Source organism: Haliotis asinina, chromosome 6 (genome assembly GCF_037392515.1).
Source record: "Haliotis asinina isolate JCU_RB_2024 chromosome 6, JCU_Hal_asi_v2, whole genome shotgun sequence".
NCBI classification, from domain to species: Eukaryota; Metazoa; Mollusca; class Gastropoda; order Lepetellida; family Haliotidae; genus Haliotis; species Haliotis asinina.
The window spans coordinates 12,774,873-12,796,927 of record NC_090285.1 but is presented as its reverse complement, the minus strand read 5'-3'; the positions used below and the strand labels follow the sequence as shown (position 1 = coordinate 12,796,927).

General features: G+C 40.5%; 2 protein-coding genes across 2 annotated transcripts; both read right to left on the bottom strand.

The window, feature by feature from the left end:
* Positions 1-6,544: 6,544 nt before the first annotated feature.
* On the bottom strand, positions 6,545-7,129 carry LOC137286879 (acetylcholine receptor subunit beta-type unc-29-like). Its single transcript, XM_067818893.1, has one exon. It carries the CDS (start codon positions 7,127-7,129, stop codon positions 6,545-6,547), a length of 585 nt encoding a protein of 194 aa, XP_067674994.1.
* Positions 7,130-11,290: 4,161 nt separating this feature from the next.
* LOC137286878 (neuronal acetylcholine receptor subunit alpha-9-I-like) lies at positions 11,291-18,075 on the bottom strand. The gene is made up of 3 exons (XM_067818892.1): positions 18,029-18,075; positions 13,088-13,100; positions 11,291-11,950 (listed from the first exon to the last, which is right to left on the bottom strand). Exons 1-3 carry the CDS (start codon positions 18,073-18,075, stop codon positions 11,291-11,293), a joined length of 720 nt encoding a protein of 239 aa, XP_067674993.1.
* Positions 18,076-22,055: the final 3,980 nt, after the last annotated feature.

Genomic DNA, 22,055 nt, shown 5'->3' with positions numbered 1-22,055 from the left:
TACTGCCTTGTGGAACACCCTGATCCTGATTGTAATGATCTTAAAATGCCATATTTCCAGGTTGTGTCATATGCTTTCTCAAGATCAAAAAAGATAGACACAGCGTGTTGTTTATTAATCAGCGCGTTTTTAACAAATGATTCTAAACACACTAAGTGATAGATGTATGTTATCAGCTCCTGTAGCAGTATCATGAGCTTGATCCAGAGCAGTATGGAGCTCATGAATAGAAAAAGTTTCATTATAGTCTTCCCCATTATGTGAGTTGAAACTAATAGTTTTCTTTTCTTGTTGTTTTTGATATTGCTGGAATTTTGGTACATAATTTGAAGAGGAAGAGTGTTTAGCAAGGGTTTCACCCAGTTTATTAGCAATATCTGATTTATCAGTAAGCAATTGATCTCCATGTTTAAGATGATGGACACTAGATTTAGTACCTTTACCTTTGATTTTCTGGACCATGTTCCATACCTTGGACATAGGTGTCCGAGAATTTATTTTAAATACATAATTTTGCCAAGATTGGCGTTTGTTCCGTTTAAAAGTACGCCGTGCTTTAGCATTTAAAATTTTAAATTTATTGAAATTATGCACCATGGGATGGCGACGGAAATAATGTTCTGCCTTTTTCCTTGCCTTCCTAGCTTGTTTGCACTCATCGTTGAACCATGGTTTTCTTATGTGTGGAACTGCAGAGGAATTTGGTATACACTCATCTGCTATGGAGTTCAGGTGATCAGAAAAGCATTTAATAGCATCAGGAACGTCAACAAAACGTTCAGGTTTAAGTCCCCCAACAACTTATCTTTAGTGTTTGTAGATACATTACCCCAGAGTGGGTTGTGTCCATTTAAATCTCCCATTATAATACAGGGCTTCGGGAGTTGGTCATATAGAGCTTGAAGATCAATTTTCGCAAACGTTGAAGACGGCGAAATATAGAGGAAATATAGAGAGAGCATAGCGTAAACGCTACATGTAAAGTAATTCTTACAGCAACAGCCTGCATATTAGTAATAAGTGGAACAGGGCTTTGAATAACGTTTTGTTTGATTAGAATGGATGATCCGCCAGTGGCTCTATCACCCGGAGGTGAATAACAATGATATGCATTAAAATGACGAAGGTCAAATGTATCTGTCTATCTCTTGGAGGCATAACGCTGAAGGTGTAAAGTCTTGGACTATTAGCTGTAATTCATGCAAATTAGTCCTAATCCTCTGCAGTTCCACTGTACAATAGTATTGGAATAAACTATCTTTTCAGGGGATTTATTGGGGATCTACCCCTTGCCTTTCTAGATGGCGACAAGCTATGTGCCCTGTGGGGGATATTTTCGGACACATCCATGTCCTCCAACGATCCAAATTTGTTAAACAGCTGGATTTTGTTTGTTGAACCTTTCGAAGCTCTGCCACTTTGACATTTTTGTGATGAAGATACATTTCATGATTTCACCGGTTGTTTTGTAATGTCTTTCACATTTGTTTGAGAATCAGATTTAGATTGTGAGTGGGGTTTAGATGCCTTAGATATAGATGCATCCTGAATACGGGGTGAGTCTGGAAGTACTTCCGCAGTCTGAGTGGATATTTCAGGTGACAGAATCTGAAGCGAAGCAGTATTTATCCATGTCCAGTTGGTTTGACAGCTCATAGACATTTTGGTTATTTTGGCTGTATCAGACGTTGATCGAGATACAGAAGCGTAAGTTTAAGATTTTTTCACTTGTTTTTTGGCTCCAGCAAAACAAATGTCTTGTGTAAATTTTATTTTGTTGATTTCCATTTGCTGTTTCCAAATGGGACACTCTTTTGAGAAGGATGAGTGATTTCCTTCACAATTAGTACATTTTTTGAAAGTGCTGTTGCAGTCTTCCGTCGTGTGAGTTTTTTCGCTACAGTGAGCACATGTAACAGATGGTTTACATGTATTGACACCATGGCCATATCTTTGGCATTTAAAGCATCTTAAAGGATTAGGAATGTAAGTATCAACATTGATGTTACAGTAGCCAGCCTTTATTGATTTTGGAGCTATTGGACACGAAAAGGAAAACAGGTATGTGTTTGTCTCAAGGGTTTCATTATTTCTACGACTTTTGAATCGCTTAACAAAAGTGACTCCTTCATCTCTGACACGATATCAAATTCTGTCATAGCAGCAAATAAGGGATCACGGTCTCGCACTATTCCTTTACTGGTGTTCAAAGTTCTGTGTGCTGAGACCAACACAGGAATGTTCACAAACGAGTCAATCGCCTTCAGGTTCGTGGCTTGCTGCCGCTTACTGCATTCAACAAAGCACCTGAACGCAAGCGTCTGATGTTTTTGACTTCACCCGCAATTCCTTGTATTCCCTTGGATACCGCAAAAGGATTCAATTTCAGTGGTGTCTTATCCAGCGTCTCAATTACGATAAAGCGTGGCCAGTAGTCAAATGCTTTAGTAGATCTGTGTTCAGTATCATCAAGATCAATGTCAAGTGGACGTTTTGTCTTTTTGGTAGGGGTTTGGTATTCCATGGTTAGTATTTATTGGTTCATCATCCGAGCTCCCCACCCACCACGGACTATCATGAGGACAATGCTAAAAACAAGCGGATCTCCAGCTTGCAGCACCAAGGATACCCGGATGATATACTCCAGCAGAAAAATTAAAGTTTAATCATTCCACCAGATTGGCCCATGAGCCACCGCCTTCTGGGCATTGGACTCTAGGCAAAAACATGAAGGTGTATATTTGAAATTATGAGGGTCGAAAAAATTGCCAAGACTTACATGGATAAAATTTTCAAATTTTTACATTACAAAATGTAACACTCAGGGCTTGGCGTGACCAGCCGATTGGTTGAACCGGGCCCATTCAACCACCCGTCTAGGTGAAGTAAGGCTCGAAGGGGTGTGTTGAGCAAAGGGAACGCGGTCACAGGTCCCCAGTGCTCTCAACCCCCAGACTCCCGTCCTCCACCGACACAGGGCCGCAACCCACGGCAAACGGGTTGGTGAACCAAATATTCCCCCGGGTCCACAACGGGGGTGTTGGCGAGCTCTTACCCAGCACCCTTGGCGTTACCCAGCACCCACCATGAGGAGGTGGCTCGCCACGGGTGCCACACATTTATGACATAAGGATGTTAACACCAGAGAATGATGGGTCTTGAAGTCTCGACTGACCCTTGAGTCCAAATGGCAAGGTAAATCATATGAATAAACCAATGCACTACCTAACCTGCCAAGTCTGTTGTCTTTAACACGCTGAATACAACTATGCTTCTTTTGATATATACAACTAGATTGATAACAGCGAAGGAGGATTGGCTTTATGTGCTGATAATGTGTGCAATAATTCACACCAGTTGCTGCTTTGAGAGAAGACAACCCATCTGTAAGGACAAACAATGGCATAGTGGGTGTGGAACATTTTATCAATGAGGATACTTTAACCATTAGGACACCTCACCGCGTCTTGCAACGAAAAGACACTGGTGAGAAATATCATTTAACCATAAAGATGCGTGTTAAGTAAATCTTCTCAATTATTTCCCACAATCATTGGCAATACAGAGGTGGTCAGGCCATCTGACCTAGTTCATGCATGTCCTCAAATCTTGACTGCGTACGTCAACGCTCATGATGCCGGTGACTGAAATATCGTTTCCAGATGGGTGCCAGGTCATCTTGTAATAGTTCACGTCGCACGTTATCCCTGCTCAATGGCGTGGATGATTGTGCGTCATCTTTCATGACTATAACGTGAGGGGAAGTCATGTCCTCGTATCCCAACTGTGTATGAAAAGTTCATGCCACTCGTATCCGCCAATAATGGAGCTTGTGGACAGTATGGGTGTCAGCATGATTCATGCCACGAGAATATTATTCCACTATGCTAGCTCAGATAATAATATATAATAGGCACATTTACGCAATGCTGCAAGGTAACATGCGCTAAGATTAACGTAAGGGTTTAACAATTGTCAGAGGCTTTTAAAACATATAGGTGTTCATGCCAGTCAAGCAACGAGCACATCTGAGTTTCACTGCAAAGTGTTTGAAGGGAGGTACATGTTACCAAGCACACATCAGTTGATAACTGAAAGCATAAGAGCAAAATAGGTCAAAATGACGCTCAGTTATGTCTGCAACTTAAAACTTAAAAACATTTTGTAAAATATTATGTATTGTTGTATCGATTTTGCCATTTAGACATTATTTTTTGGATTTAATGACTAATTATACATACCTTCAGCATTGTTGTTGGTTGAATGACTGGTTGAGTACACACCAGCTGACTACTGTGAAGATGGAGTGACTCATCCATGCAGTCACAGTGATCAACAAGTTTCTGTGATGACGCCCTCATCTTCAACTGACGGAAAACTGGTCTGAAATGAGCCGCTGGGACAAACGCCAAAAGCCACCTTGACACTTGCACTTTTTCCCAACTGGTACGCAATTTTGCGTCCCAGTGAGTGAACCCTGCGTAAACTGGTGTAAAGTGCGCATAACCTGTTTGGGGCTGCCGCTAAGTGCGCAAGGAAACTTTGGAAATGTTCAAAATTGCTGGCTCGCATACTCGTGCCATTTGCTTGAAGTAATCGTGAACATTGTGCAACCTACTCGCAAACACAGCGAGCAGTGCGTATCAAAGCTTGTCAGTTTCCAACACTGCGCGCACTGACACACAGTGTTACACATTGGGTCCCTTTGATCAGGAACTGTGTGTAGCATGGTTGCGCATAGTTCACGCTTCTTCTTCTCGCATTGTTTCACATAAGTCAGAGACGATCACGCACGTTCATAACGACGAGCCCATTGCCAATCCCCACATTCCTCAACTCGACAGCAATCAGTCAACAAGATGCCTGTCAAGAGGAAGAATCCGGAAGAACAACAGAACCAGCAGTGGATAGAAGACTTGAAGAATGGACTGGCCAAGAACCAGGGACACAGAGAAGGCTGCACACCGAGGTTGCCAAGAGAGAGAAGGGCATCGTCCAGGTACAGCTGACAGTGACACTAGGCTGTCACCTTATTCCAAGTATATTGACACTCTTCTCAAGAACCTTAAGACTGAAGGTGTCCATTTTAAAAGAAGGGAGAAGTAAAAAGCACTTTCTTTGTTTTTAGCAGGTATTAGAGCTTGTGTTGCTGAAACGTCACGGTCCATATTTGTGGACTCTATAGGACATTGTCACACATTGGCTTTCTTGGATCAGGAACGTGTGTGAACCTGGCAACGAATCAGGTAAACTATGGGAATCTCATTATCAAGGAAATCACTAACGTGTAAATTGTATCTTTTCCCTATCGCGTCTAATCTGGCATATTTTATCAACATGCACAAATCCTACACAATCCTTTAGTATTCTGAGAGAAAACACAGACCACCAGTATGTCTAAAAGAGAAGAAACAAAAGCATGTTGTTAAGAGTAAATCGATTTCCTTCACCAGTATCGAAGTTTTCAACAACGAAACCAATTGCAACCTCTCCTAATGTGGCAGACGATGCATACTTCTTTACCTCTCTTTACACAGCAAACGCCCGAAACTTGACGAACATTGTGGTAAAACTTGTGGTGCAACCTACATGCCCTTTCCCTGTATTTCTGTGTATGGGTCAGGACTTGGGGCACGAGATACACTAGTGGTAACAGCTGATTCATTTCTTCACTCCAGTTTGCAATGACAGCATCTACATGATCGGATTCTAGGTTTACAAATTCAGATTCTAAACGTCTTCTTGTAATGGGAAGATGAAAAACGATCTATTGAATGACGTCCCAGTGTCATGTCAAGTCCGACACATCATTATCACCATCCTAAAAACACTAATATAGCGTCAGTTTCACTACGATCCATAGCCCGTTTTTTACATGATATTGTTATCTATAGCTAAACCATTTTAGATCCAATTACTAATATTAAATTGGAATCTAGCTATTTTTTTGTTCTTCGTTGACAGGTTTTTAATATTTACCATTGCCGATGTGAAACAGTGAATGTGTTTTGAATCATTATCAAATAGCCATAATACCAGATGTTCGTGAAAAGGGAATTGACTATCTCATTGTGATTGAACGGTTAGATCATCGCTAAAACTGAAGCTTAACTCTTGACAAACATACCTTGTTTTGGTTTTGCCAACCCGAGCAGAAATTACGGTTCACATACAAAGAGAGACAGATCAGAAAGGAAGGGAGCACAATCAGTGCACACGGGGATGTTTTACCCCAAATTCAATAAGAGGTCTTACTGATGTGAAAGTCACATTATCCGTTGTCGTCTTTCAAAGCAGCATTTTGTTGTTAAATATCACAAGGATTAAAGCATATAAAATTAATTTCCCCTTCGTTATCACCATTGTATCTGTATATAGTAAAACAAACATATCTTATTGTTTCAAGTGCACCGATTTATTCATATAATTTACCTTTCCATTTTAAGTCAAGGGTCAGTCGAAAGTCGAGACGTCAGGACCAGTTATTCAATGACATTAACATTCTAATAGACAGTTGACATGGTAGGCTAACATTTGCACGCCTTCATCTTGTCAGCATCCCGAGAGCAACCACTGTCAGTCCAATACTGAAAACAAAGAAGCATGCAAAACAGGTCCTGTTAAGTTCAGTTTCAATATCCTCCCACTTTGGCCTGGTCTCCTCTACACCCTCCACACTGACACTACCAATATCAACGTTACGTAACGCCTTCTTACACAGTCTTACGATCCATTTCGGTGGTGACTTCTCTGTCATTCTGAGGAGAAGTATGTTGACAATGACGATGACGACACTAGTGAAGTTGGCCAGAGACACGTAGAGGCTAAAGAGGCTGACAGTCAGGGAGTTCTCGGGCAGGGAATCCCTGATGATGGACAGAAACAACTGGAAGCTGAGCAACATAGATACGGCCATGCTGGTTTTCTCTCCACTCTGTGAAGGCAGGAGGAACACGAAACTGCTGAGGAAGTGGAGAAGGACCACGGGAAGCAGGATGGTGAAGATGTGGAACAAGGGGCGTCTCTTCAAGTTGATGGTTATAAGTAATCGCGAATCTGTATTACAGATTGGTTCTGTGATTCTTTCTGTGGAGACTTCAAATTCACTATTCTCTTCAAATTGGTCCATATTTATTCCTGTTTCCATTGAGATGCGTATTCTATTCTGCACACCAAACCAGCCACCAATTTCAATTTCACAAGTCTGGGTATCGAAGGGAAACTTGTAAACGTTTATAGGACACATTGTTTCTATTGCTCCCGTAAGAAGCCATTTAATATTTCCATGACTGGTAACCACCAGAGAACCCCCACTATGCAGTAGCTCTTCTCCTTTGATACTATTTGCAATCACCACTTCAGGTTTCCAAAATTTGGTCGAATCCGCAAGAATACTTTCCTCCGAGCTCAACGAAGCATTCCAAACAACACGAGGGTCATACCACGAGAAGATCATCCACATACTGCTGCTGAGAGACTGCTTTTTATTTTCCAGTTCTTGCACACTTAACAATCCTGCTTTAAAGGTTATGTTAACGACACTACTTGGTTTGTGATGGACTTTGTAGCCTTTTAAGATGACGTCAGTGACTTCTCCGTCAGACATTAAACATGTGCTCCATGGTGCAACATGCAGTATGCATAACAGGATAATAACGTTCCTGGCATTCAGCATATTCTCAGGCATGTGTTTAAGTCCCGGAGCTATTTAGGAATGACAGGTTTCTAGGTTCGTCGGTATTTATGTCATGATTGTTTGTTTCTATGGAGATGACATCAGACACTCTCAACTCTCCTGGATTGACATAAATTTCTGGGGTTTTTAGTTCTAAAATTATTTGCTCATCTCTAAATCGAGACAATGGTCCAGCCTGGTACCTTAACTAATTAATATTTCCTCAGTGTCAGCCAAAGAGAGAGGCACATAATGAGAATGGATCAATAACACTAATTTGCTCTCAGTAAACAAAAGCTTCAAGATCAGCTATCAATATATCTTGCCCATATAATAAATATGGTGCAATTTACCCAACGCTTCAAGTTTTAATCGTTCGCCAGACAATGCGATTTTTTTGTCGTGAATGGTTTACTCAAATCAAACAACGTTTGGCTCATTATGCCCTAGAATCACTTCCCTGCTAATCACACCTGATTTCCCTGGCAGGTCGTTTTCGGGGATGACAAGAAAATGTCTAGTCATACACACAAGACGCGTTTATCTAATTTTGTCATCACGATCTACAAGAAAAAAGCAGGCGTGAATACATATGTATTGCAGCAATTTGTGTCATTTTATTGAAAGTGTCTTATAGACTGTGGGCGGTTTCTACATTTATGTTTTGTCAACGTGTATATGTATTTTCGCATCTACCAGGTGTGACATTCAAAAGCAATATCTCCAACATATTGTGTGAGGTTTAATTTTATGTATAACAAGTCTATCAACATTACAGGAATATATCTTCCTGACTGCGGCAGATTGTAAATTGGAAATTACTTTATAATTAATGGATCCTTTATAATGTTCTACGAAAGTAACATTTCTGCTGATACAAAGCTGATGTACATGAATACTGAATATTTTAAGGAAAGCATTCCTAAGCGAGTCTATGAGTAACATAGAGCAGATTTTTAGTTTGTCACTTTGTTTCACCTCGATTTAACGTTGAAACATATATGTATTATATCATACATACACACACTTACACCCACACTTACACATACACTTACACATACACACACACATATGCACACACACACGCATGCATACATACATACAGACATACAGACAGACAGACATACAGACAGACAGACAGACAGACAGACAGACCGACAGACAGACAGACATATTGTATTACACATAAGACAAAGTGTCACGTGATGGAACGTGATCAAGTTAGAATGTAACGTTTGTTATCTCAGCTGTTCAATAAAGTGGCTGATCATTTGTTATCCATCTTGCTTGTTCTCTGGTGTTCAACATCTTCTAGGTCCAAAGCATTAAGCTGGGGGGATACTTGTTATTTTTATAGCGTGGCGTCAAGCGGGACAAAACAGACCTAAAACAGACTGCTTTACGCATGCGTTAAGTGGACGTGGCAATGCATTCCCATGCTGGAACCATGCGCGTCATGCATACTGTGACGTACACTGGACACAGACAACACGCCAACAATACTTGACCTGGACGTATATTAGTCGTCGGATGGCGTGCCATTGCGTGACAATGCGCATCATTTTCAGTCAGGCATTGCGTTGCAAGTGCGTAACTCATGCGTGTTAAGGATGCGAACAGTGCACAAACGAGGCTTCACGCTTTCATGTATACCATCTACACTACACGCATTACCACGACAAAATGCGCATCAGTGCAGAGGTAAAATGCGCGCAAGTGTCAGGGTGGCAAAAGCCTCCTGATAATTTTGTAAAGTCGCATAACGCTCTCTAGAAAAAAATATAGTAATATGACTATATGAATGTAAAGCTAAAACCAGAAAATATACGTGAACAAATGTGTAACTATAAGAATATGATGTTTATACGAATGAATGAATGAGTTACCCGAAGTCCAAGTTCCTGGCAAATGACTCTACATGGCCTGTATTAAGTGGAAAAGAGAGTCACGTGGCTTTACTTCGGGCAGGAGTCTATCTAACGCCTTCCATCTGACTTCATGCATCTGACTTGGGGCGGACGGGGTGGCACGTGAAACATCTTCCTGATGACTCTGATATTGTCGATGGTTCGTTTTTCACGACATTTGTCCTTCAGCCCTTTTCACTACATTCCTTTTCTTTCTTAGTCATTCATTGCCATGTGGTTTGAAGACATGTTGTATTGAGGTGTGGAAAGTGGATACATGGGGTCCAACAAAATGGTATGTGTATAATTTTATTGTTAATATAATGTATCTTTGTGTTTGAGATGTGGTACATTGTCCATGTTTCATTGCAATGTTTAGAGGCAATCAGTTTTCATGCACTTGTTGATTCTGTACAGTAGTGTATTTTATAAGGTTAGGGTGTAGGTTTCACGTGTGTGAACCTGGCAACGAGTCAGGTAAACTATGGGAATCTCATTATCAATCACTAACGTGTAAATTGTATCTTTTCCGTGTCGCATCTGATCTACCGTATTTTATCAACATGTACAATGCCTACTCAAATCCTATACAATCCTTTAGCATTGTTTCCCTGTATTTGTATGTATGGGTCAGCACTTGGGGCACGAGATAAACTGGTGGTAACAACTGATTCAGTTCTTCACATCAGTTTGCAATGAAAACAGGCTTAAATATTCAGAGTCTAAACGTCTAATCTTCTTGTAATGGGAAGAAGAAAGACGATCTATTGAATGAGGTCGCAGTGTGATGTTGAGTTCGACACATCATTGCCACCATCCTAAGACACTAATATAGCGTCAGTTCCAGTTCGATCTATAGCCGTTATTTTGCATTTCTATCTATAGTTAAACTGTTTTAGATTTAATTTCTAGTTTTAAATTCGAGTCCAGCTATTTTACTGTCCTTCGTTGACAGGTTTTTAAGATTTACCATTGTCGATGTGACGGTACATATAAATCCACTCACTCAGTTCCTGTCCTAAAGTACTGCTTAGTTGCGCTCTCAGAACAACTCGAAAATAAAAAGTTAGACACTGTTTTCTTCAAAATGTATGTCTTCACTTTAGATTTGAATCTGTTCACAATGTTTAATGCAAACATTGTAAAGAGAAGTATCCTAAAACACGGTAACAGTGAATGTGTTTTCATTCATTATCAAATAGCCATAATACCAGATGTTCGTGAAAAGGGAATTGACTATCTCATTGTTATTGAACGATTAGATCATCGCTATAGTTGAAGCTTAGCTCTTGACAAAATTACCTTGTTTTGATCTTGCCAAACTGAGCAGAAATTACGGTTCACATGCAAAGAGAGACAGATCCGAAGGGAATGGAGCACAATCGGTGCACACGGGGATGTTTTTCCCAAACTTTATAGAAAATCTTATTGACGTGAAAGTCACATAATGCGTTGTCTTCTTTTTAAGCAACATTTTTCTGTTAAATATCACAAGGATGAAAGCATATAAAATTAATCCTCATTCGCTATTACCATTGTATCTGTATATAGTAAAACAAACATATTGTTTCAAGTGCACCGATTTATTCATATAATTTACCTTTTTGCCATTTTAAATCAAGGGTCACTCGTGGCGTCAGGACCAGTTATTCTCTGACATTAACATTCTAACGGACAATTAACACGGTAGGCTAATACTTGCACGCCTTCATCTTGTCAGCATCCCAATAACCACCGATGTGAGACCACTACTGAAAACAAAGAAGCATGCAAAACAGGTCCTGTTAAGTTCAGTTTCAATATCCTCCCACTTTGGCCTGGTCTCCTCTTCACCCTCCACACTGACACTACCAGTATCAACGTTATGTAACGCCTTCTTACACAGTCTTACGATCCATTTCGGTGATGGATTCTCTTTCATTTTGAGGAGAAGGATGTTGACAACGACGATGACGACACTAGTGAAGTTGGCCAGAGACACGTAAAGACTGAAGAGACTGGCAGTCAGGGAGTTCTCGGGCAGGGAATCCTTGATGATAGACAGAAACAACTGGAAGCTGAGCAACATAGATACGGCCATGCTGGTTTTCTCTCCACTCTGTGAAGGCAGGAGGAACACGAAACTGTTGAGGAAGTGGAGAAGGACCACGGGGAGCAGGATGGTGAAGATGTAGAACAGAGGACGTCTCTTCAAGTTGATGGTTATAGCCAATCTCTGATTTCTTATACTGGGTTTTACCGTGATGTTTTCTATGGCGATTTCAAACTCACTATTTTCTTCAAATTGTTTGATATTAATGTCTGCTTTCCTTGAGATATGTATTCTATTGTAGACACCAAACCAGCCACCGACTTCAATTTCACAAGTCTGGGTATCGAAGGGAAACTTGTAAATGTTTATGGGACACTTTGTTTCTAGTGCTCCCGGCACCCATGAAGAGCCACCTCGTCGTGGTGGGTGCTGGGTAACCCTAAGTGCTCTTCTCCCGTGTGGACCCGGGACAGAATGTGTCCACACCACCCCATTGCTTGTCGTAAGAGGCGACTAAATTGGGCAACCTGTTTGCCCTGGGTTGCGTCCCGTGTCGGTGGAGGACGGTATTCTGGTGGTTCAGGGCAGTAGGAGACTAAACCATTTTGCTCCTATTGCTCAACACACCACTTTGGCCCTTACTTCACCTAGACGGGTGGTAGAACTGGCCCAGTTCTATCAATCGGCTGGTCACGCCAAGCCCTGAGCTACAACTATGTAATGCTCAAAATTTATAAAACTGTTGCTTTGATTTTTCATGCTTGGCTATTTTGAAATTGTTATTTCAAACCCATCATTTTATGTATGTTTTTGCTTAGAGTCGTATGCCCAGAAGGCGGTGGCTCATGGGCCAATCTGGTGGAACTATTAATCTTTTAATTTTTCTGCTGGAGTATATCATCCGGGTATCCTTGGTGCTGCAAGCTGGAGATCCGCTTGTTTTTAGCATTGTCCTTGTGATACTCCGTGGTGGGTGGGGAGCTCGGATGACGAATCATTACCACTTAGCATGGAATACGAAACCCAAAACAAAAAAACGAAACACTTGACATTGATTATGATGAACAGCGACCTTCCAAATCTGTTGATTATTGGCCACGTTTCCTACTTCTTGAGACTCTTGATCAAACTCCATTAAAGCTGAATCCGTTTGCTATATCAAAAGGTATCCACGGAATAGCAGGAGAAATTAAAGATGTGAAACGCCTGCGTTCAGGATCTCTGTTGCTTGAATGTAATAGAAAACAACAAGCAACCAATCTGCTGTCCACTGAAATGTTCGTTGGAGTTCCGGTTAAGGTGTCTGCACATAGAACTCTGAACACCAGTAAAGGTATTGTAAGAGATCGAGACCGTCTATTTGCAGATATGACTGAGTTTGACACTGTATCGGAAATGAAGAATCAAGGAGTGATAGATGTAAAACGATTTTAAAGCCGGAAGAATAATGAGGTTGTTCCGACTAACACGTACCTGTTTTCGTTCTCTGCACCAAATGCACCCAAATCAATCAAGGCAGGTTACTGCAATGTTAACGTTGATTTGTACATCCCCAACCCGCTCAGGTGTTTTAAATGCCAGAAATATGGACATGGTGTGAACACTTGCACATTGTCTGTTGTGTGTGCTCACTGTGGTGAGAAAACACACACAACAGAAGATTGTGACAGTGATTTTTAAAAATGCACCAACTGCTCAGGCGATCATTCGTCATTTTCTAAACAGTGTCCTATTTGGAAAGAGCAAATGGAGATAAACAGAATAAAGTTTACTCAAAATATCTCCTTTTCTGAGGCAAAAAAAAACTGGTACAGAGATCTGATCTTCAAGAAAGTTATGCTACAGTAGCAAAAACACCATCTGAGTCTAGCTCTAAAAGAACAAAATCATCAACAGGCTGCCAAACTACCTTGACTTGGGTAAATTGCAACTCTCCACAGATGCTATACCCTGCTATGTCATCACAGACTGAGGAATCAGTTCCTAGTACATCCAAGTCTTCTTCTGATCACAAATCATCATCATCTCAGTCACATTCAAAGTCTCAACCGGCACCCATGAAGAGTCACCTCCTCGTGGTGGGTGCTCGATAACGCTAAGTGCTCTTCTCCCGTGTGGACCCGGGACAGAATGTGTCCACAGCACCCCATTGCTTGTCGTAAGAGGCGACTAAATTGGGCAACCTGTTTGCCCTGGGTTGCGTCCCGTGTCGGTGGAGGACGGGATCCTGGTGGTTGAGGGCAGTTGGGCTTTTAACTGCGATCCATTTGCCCAACACACCACTTTGGCCCTTACTTCACCTAGACGGGTGGTTGAATTGGCCCGATTCAACCAATCGGCTGGTCATGCCAAGCCCTGTGCATGGACTATGTATGTGTCAGTGCACAAATTTGATTTTGAATTGTTGTGATTTTTAGTCTTATCACTACTTGTGATCTGTAACTTTTTCGATTGTGAATTATCCAAATTATGATTATATGAACTTTGCCTAGAGTCTTGTGCCAGAAGGCGATGGCTCATGGGCCAATCTGGTAGACTAATTATTTATATTTCTTCTACTGGAGTATATCATCCGAGTATCCTTGGTGCTGCAAGCTGGAGGCCCGCTTGCTTTAGCATTGTCCTTGTGATACTCCGTGGTGGGTGGGGAGCTCGGATGATGAACCATATGACACCAACCATGGCTTATGACATACCCCCAAAAAAACAAAACGTCCACTTGAAATTGATCCTGTAGATACCGACCACAGACCGTCTCTCTCGATCGAGTATTGGCCACGTTTTCTTGTTATTGAGACTCCCGACAAGACACCATTAAAGCTGAACCCTTTCGCAGTATTGAAGGGTATTCAAGGTATTGCTGGGGACGTTAAGAACATTAGACGCTTACGTTCGGGTGCGCTGTTAATTGAATGCGGAAAAAGACAGCAATCAACCAGCTTGATGAATATGAAATCTTTTGTGGGCATTCCGGTCACGGTCTCTCCACATAAAACCTTGAACACAAGTAAAGGTATCGTGAGAGATCGGGATCGATTGTTTGATGATACGTCGGACCTTGATATAGGATCTGAAATGAAGGATCAAGGTGTAATCTACGTCAAGCGCTTTTCAACCCGGAGAAACAACGAAACCATCAAAACCAATACATATCTGTTTACTTTTTCCTCTCCAAATGCACCCAGATCAGTGAAGGCAGGCTACTGTAATATTCAGGTTGATACGTACATCCCCAACCCGCTCAGGTGTTTTAAATGCCAGAAATATGGACATGGTGTATCTACCTGCACATTGTCTGTTGTGTGTGCTCACTGTGGTGAGAAGACACACACAACAGAAGATTGTGACAGTGACTTTAAAACATGCACCAACTGCTCAGGCGACCAATCTGGAGAGAGCAAATGGAAATAAACAGAATAAAGTATACCCAAAACATCTCTTTTTCTGAAGCAAAAAAACTGGTGAAGAGATCTGACCTTACAGAAAGCTATGCTACAGTCGCAAAACCACCATCTGAGTCCAGATCTATAATAACAAAATCATCTACAGGCTGCCAAACTACCCTGACTTGGGTCAATTGCGATTCTCCACAGCTTTTATCCCCTACTATGTAATCACAGACTGAGGAATCACTTCCCAGTACTTTAAAGTCTTCTTCTGATAACAGATCATCATCTCAGTGAAACTCAAAGTCTCAGTCGACAGCTGATAGTCAACACACTGTTAAAAGTAAACCTAAGCCTAAGCCTGATGCTTCAAAACAACAAAGACGCAGAGCTCCAAAAGGGTCACAAAATAAAATTCAATTGTTCAACAAATATGGGTCTCTTGAAGATATGGACGTTTCTGAAAACGTCTATTCTAGGGCACATAGCTTGTCGCCCTCCAAAAGAGTGCGGGGTAGATCCCCAATAAATCCCCCTAAAAGATAGTTTATTCCAACAATATTCTACAGTGGAACTGCAGAGGACTGAGGACTAATTTTCATGAATTACAGCTATTAGTCCAGGATTTTACACCTTCGACGATATGTCTCCAAGAGACATATTTAAAACAACCAGATACATTTGACCTTCGTCATTTTAATGCATATCATACTTTTTCAACTCCGGGTGATAGAGCCACTGGCGGGTCATCCATTCTAGTCAGACAAAACGTTATTCAAAGCCCTGTTTCACTTAATACTAATATGCATGCTGTTGCTGTGAGAATTACTTTACATGTAGCGTTTACGCTATGCTCTCTTTATATTTCACCGTCTTTGACGTTTGCTAAAGCTGATCTTCAGGCTCTATATGACCAACTCCCGAAGCCCTGTATTATAATGGGAGATTTAAATGGGCACAACCCACTCTGGGGTAGTGTAAATACAAACACTAAAGGTAAATTGTTGGAGGCCTTTTGTTCTGACAATGATTTATGTATTTATAATGATGGCTCAAGCACATATTTACACCCTGGTACAGGGACCTATTCTGCTCTTGACTTGTCATTGACAAATTCCGAACTACTAAATGAATTCGAATGGTCGGTCCACGATGACCTCTGTGGAAGTGACCATTTTCCTACTGTATTAAAAGCTGTAACTCCATCTGATGTTCCTCCATCATCAAGACGAAATTTTAAAAAGGCTAACTGGGCTTTATATGAAACACTGTGTGCTGACAAACTTAAACCTGAACGTTTTATTGACGTTCCCGATGCTATTAAATGTTTTTCTAATGAACTGAATTCCATAGCTGATGAGTGTATACCAAAGTCCTCAGCAGTTCCACACATAAGAAAACCATGGTTCAACGATGAGTGCAAACAAGCTAGGAAGGCAAGGAAAAAAGCAGAACATTATTTCCGTCGCCATCCCATGGTGCATAATTTCAATAAATTTAAGATTTTAAATGCTAAAGCACGGCGTACTTTTAAACAGAACAAACGCCAATCTTGGCAAAATTATGTATCCAAAATAAATTCACGGACACCCATGTCCAAGGTATGGAACATGGTCCAGAAAATCAAAGGTAGAGGTACTAAATCTACTGTCCATCATCTTAAACATGGAGATCAGTTGCTTACTGATAAATCAGATATTGCTAATAAACTGGGCGAAACCCTTGCTAAACACTCTTCCTCTTCAAATTATGTACGTAAATTTCAGCAATATCAAAAACAACAAGAAAAGAAAACTATTAATTTCAATTCTGATAATGGGGAAGATTATAATGAAACGTTTTCTATTCATGAACTCCATACTGCTCTTGATCAAGCTCATGACACTGCTACAGGAGCTGTCATTATCAACTCCTGAAGCACTTACCAGAATCCTGCCTAGAAACTCTTCTAAATATTTTTGATGATATTTGGACATCGGGTAACTTTCCTCCGTCATGGCGTGACGCCATAGTAGTACCAATACCTAAACCTGGACGTGATCATACGGATCCGTCCAATTATCGACCTATTTCACTAACTAGCTGTGTTTGCGAGACCATGGAACGCATGATAAATAATCGACTTGTTTGGTACTTGGAAACAGATATACAGTGTGGTTTCCGTAAAAAAACAGAAGTACTGTCGATCACTTAGTGCGACTGGAATCATTTCTTAAAAACGCGCTGATTAATAAACAACATGCTGTGTCTATCTTTTTTGATCTTGAAAAAGCATATGACACAACCTGGAAACTTTTTATTTTGAGAGATTTACATGACTTTGGTTTGTGAGGTCGTTTGCCTCAATTTATTGCCAACTTTTTAAATGACAGACAATTCCAGGTCCGTGTGGGTTCTAACCTGTCTGATCATTACAATCAGGATCAGGGTGTTCCACAAGGCAGTATTTTATCTGTCACTCTTTTTAGCATCAAGATCAACAGTTTATCAAAAGTTTTAAACGATTCAATTGATGGATCGCTTTTCGTGGATGATTTTAATATTTCTTGCCGAGGTAAAAATATGCATACTATGGAACGGCAATTGCAGTTGTGTTTAAACAAAATAAATAAATGGCGTCTTGAAAACGGCTTTAAATTTTCTAAATCCAAAACTAATTGTATACATTTTTGGAGAACATATAAGCCACATAAGGACCCAGAACTATCTCTAGATGGCACTCCCATCAAAGTTGTAAAGGAGGCCAAGTTCTTGGGATTAATTTTTGACTCGCATTTAACGTTTCTACCACATATCAAATCCCTCAAAACTAAATGCCTGAAGGCACTTGACTTGTTGAAAGTCGTTTCAAATTCTAAATGGGGAGGGGACCAAGCTACCCTCCTGCCACTTTATCGATCACTGATCCGGTCAAAACTTGACTATGGCTCCATTGTCTATGGTGGAGCCTGTAAAAGCAACCTGAAACTTTTAGATTCTGTTCACCATGAAGGTCTAAGACTTTGTCTTGGCTCCTTTCGAACTTCACCTGTTGACAGCCTGTACGTTGAGGCCGATGAGCAATCTCTTGAGCATCGACGTATCAAATTAGCTTTACAGTATGTAACAAAATTATATTCCAGTGAGTCAAACCCTGCATATAACTGTGTTTTCAGTCCTCTGTGTGAGGACTTATACAATATGAAATCTTCCGGCATTGAGCTGGAAAATATAGCTCCTTCCCGTCTTCTCCTCCTTGGCAGTTGGTTAGGCCCCAAGTGGACCTAACATTGACCACATTTAAAAAATCAGAAACTAATGAATTACAGTATAAACAAGAATATAATGAACTGAAACATAAATATAGAAGTTATAAATCCTTATTTACAGATGGGTCCAAGGACGGTGGCGCAGTAGCTTGTGCCACTGTCATTGGATCCAGAACAATATCTTCTAGATTACCAGACAACAGTTCTATTTTTACCGCTGAGGCTAACGCCATACTAACAGCTCTTAAATATATCCAAAGACGCCATAAACATAAACAATATATAATCTATTCCGACTCTCTTTCTTGCCTTCAGGCGATTAAAAATCTTTCTTGTAAACATCCAAATTATTGAATTATATAATGATCTTGCTACTGGCCAGTACGACATCGTCTTCTGTTGGTTACCCAGTCACGTTGGCATTTCTGGTAACGCAATGGCCGATCTTGCTGCCAAGGCAGCACTCAACAAATCTGTGACACCACTTCTTATTCCTTATTCTGACTACAAAGATAGCATTAGAGCTTACACTCGTGATCTGATGCAGAAGAGGTGGGACACCCAAGTAGGTATAAATAAACTACATGAGATAAAACCCTACATTGGTTATACACACTTGGGTTGTCATTCCAGATTTGAAAAAGTCATTTTGCGACGATGTCGTATTGGCCATACAAGATACACTCACGCATACCTTTTAAAAGGCGAGGATCCTCCGTTTTGTATCCCTTGTGGTGAGAGTCACGGTCAAGCAGATCCTGCTTGACTGTGTTGAATTCTCCATCATAAGGGATACGTATTTCTCTGTACAAACTGTTAAGGATCTTTTTAACACAGTCAGCGCTCATTTAATTCTTGGATTTTTAAAGGAAATTGATTTCTTGGTTGAATTTTGAGTTATATGTTCTCTATATAAATGTATTTTAATGATTGGTAGTTTAGGTTAGTAACTAGAATTGTTAGTGGCTGTACCCTCAAAGGGGGTTGAAGTGTTGTAAAAGTATTGTCCTCCTGAGAGGGTACGTAAGTCCACAAACATGCCATGTAAATTTAAATCTACCAGGTTTTTAATCGTAGTATTCTTGTTGTTTTAATTTTGGCTAGCATATTGTACACTCGCCAGCAGCTGAAGGGATGGTGTAAATCCAACTAGGGTCCATGCAGGTAGCAAAGGTACTGTCAGTCCCCATGGTCCCTAGTTTGGTGATCTACCTTCAGTTGTTGGCGATCTATAGCCTGATTTTATAATGTATTGTCCTAATGGTGATGTTGTTTTTAACTTTTCACGCTAGTTTTAATTCCATTTGTGATATTCTAGTTCTTTTACTGTCCTTCGTTGACAGGTTTTATAGTAGACATATAATTAATTTTGATATTAGATGTTCTCATCACGATATGGCTGGGATATTGCCGATGTGACGTTAAATTTTAACTCACTCACTCATTTCTAGTGCTCCCGTGAGAAGCCACTGGATATTTCCCTGACTGGTAACCACCAGAGAACCTCTAATATGCAGTAGCTCTTCTCCCTTGATACTATTTGCTATATAAGTTCAGGTTTCCAAAATTTGGTCGAGTCCGCAAGAATACGTTTCTCCGAGCTCAATGAAGCATTCCAAACAACACGAGGGTCATACCACGAGAAGATCATCCACATACTGCTGCTGAGAAACTGCTTTTTATTATCAAGTTCTTGCACAGATAACAATCCTACTGTGAAAGTAATGTTAACGACATTACTTGGCTTGTGACGGACGTTTTAAGATGTCGTCAATGACTTCTCCGTCAGACATTGAACATGTGCCCCATGGTGCAACATGCAATCTGCATGTCAAGATAATAACATTCCTTGCAATGTCGCTTGATGGCCTGTTTTATGTGGAAAACGGAGTCACGTGGCTTTCCTTCGAGCAGGAGTCGATCCAGTATGCATATCAGGATAATAACATCCCTGGCATTCACCATATTCTCAGGCGTTCGTTTACGTCCCGGAGTTACTTATGAATGATATGTCGGTATTTATAAAACATCATGATCTCCTTGGAGACGACATAAAACACAATCTAACCTTTGAAAAGATACGTGAATTATGTTTACGTTTCTGTCCACAATTGTGTTTGGTCCATGGCTGTAAATGTATACCATGGTTCAATTTGAGACTTTAAATAATGTTGATGTCAAATTGTTTAAACACGATAGGTACAGGATGAGTTCACACATAGATCCATTAGATTACTTTGCTCTTAATAAGTAGAAGCTTCCTAATTGCTTAGATTAATCAATAATTGCTTATATCGTAACCATTGTGCAATGTCACCGGTGCATCAAGTTTGGAAGCTTCCGCCAGATTTACAACATCACGCTTTACAGAGACTTTCTGTCCTGTAACCCAAACCGCTACACGAACCCTTTAGCCTGCTGAATTTTGCTGTTAAAAGGGTAGATCATTTCAGATGGGGCTTGATTAAATAAGGGACAGCTGAGCAACTATTCTGCACATTAGTGCTAGACAAAATATGTAATTACTATTTAAATATGTCCTGACAAAACACATAAGGTAAAAATAAAGCAGACATATACGTTTTTTAATATACCAGTCATAACTTGACACATTTGGAAACCATATATTATCTGTACATACCAGCGCGGTAGCAAATAAAAAAGCACATCACGGCCCTGACACCAGAAATGGGTTTCGTACATGAGGGGAATCCATATGGAGCAAACACTCTTCCGCAGAAAAGGGATCGCTATTTTGGGCAAAGGAGTGAGGAAGCACAAAACAAAAGCATGAAGTTTGTTCCCCTACAACTGTGGTCACCAATACATCGCAGAAGCCAAAGACCCCTTACCACCAGATCCAAAGAACATCCGTCAACGAACTAGACATGAAATCCGCTCTTTCTGAACACACCCTTAAGACCACAAACAACAACTGTCGACAAGAAAAACTGCAACGAGACGCGACTCATTAACCTGTGTGCTCAGCGATAAGAAATTATTTCTTCTATCGTTGTGTGATTATTGTCTGTAATTGTTGGTTTATTAACGTCTGCGCTAATTATTTCGTTCGTCCTTCCATTTGGCTGTTCTGGCCTGAATTTGTCAACTCCAATTTGTCAGTCTCTATTGCGTTTATCTATTATTGCTATTACCCATTTGTCCTTAGTATATTGCCTCTATCTAATCCCGGCCTCTAGTTGTCCACGGTTCATATCCTATCATCACCTATCAATGTTAGCTTATTAACTGTAAGATGTTGTTCACCATACAGTTGAAATATTACTGCGTGAAGTGATGAACAACAAACTAATCAACCTTAGTATTGGCAGTATTGAAAGCGCTGGTGCTTGAGTTTAGTTTTTATTTTACCAGCCTTATGGCTGCGGTCTGTAAGTAGCTGAGACTGGACTTGACAATCCAGTGTTCAGTGAATATCAGTCTTTGCAAGTGGGATACGATGACATGTGTCAATAAAGTTAGCGACCTGACCACCCGATCCCGCTCTCTACGACAAGCATGATTTACTGAAGACCAATTCTAAACCGGATAGACGTTCTTGCTGTGTTATATTGCCGAAGCGATGTCCAGTTTAAACTCACTCACTTACAAGCATGAGCTGTTGAAGACCCTATTCTTCGTGAGTACTTTATATGTAAACCATAAATAGCCTTGTCATATGAACGCATTTACAGAAGTGAAAACATTACTCACTTGCGTGATTGAGATGCTGACAAATATCAGACTGCTGGGTGGGAATGAAAACTGAATTCTGGTATTTTGTTAACATTAATAATATATTTGTAT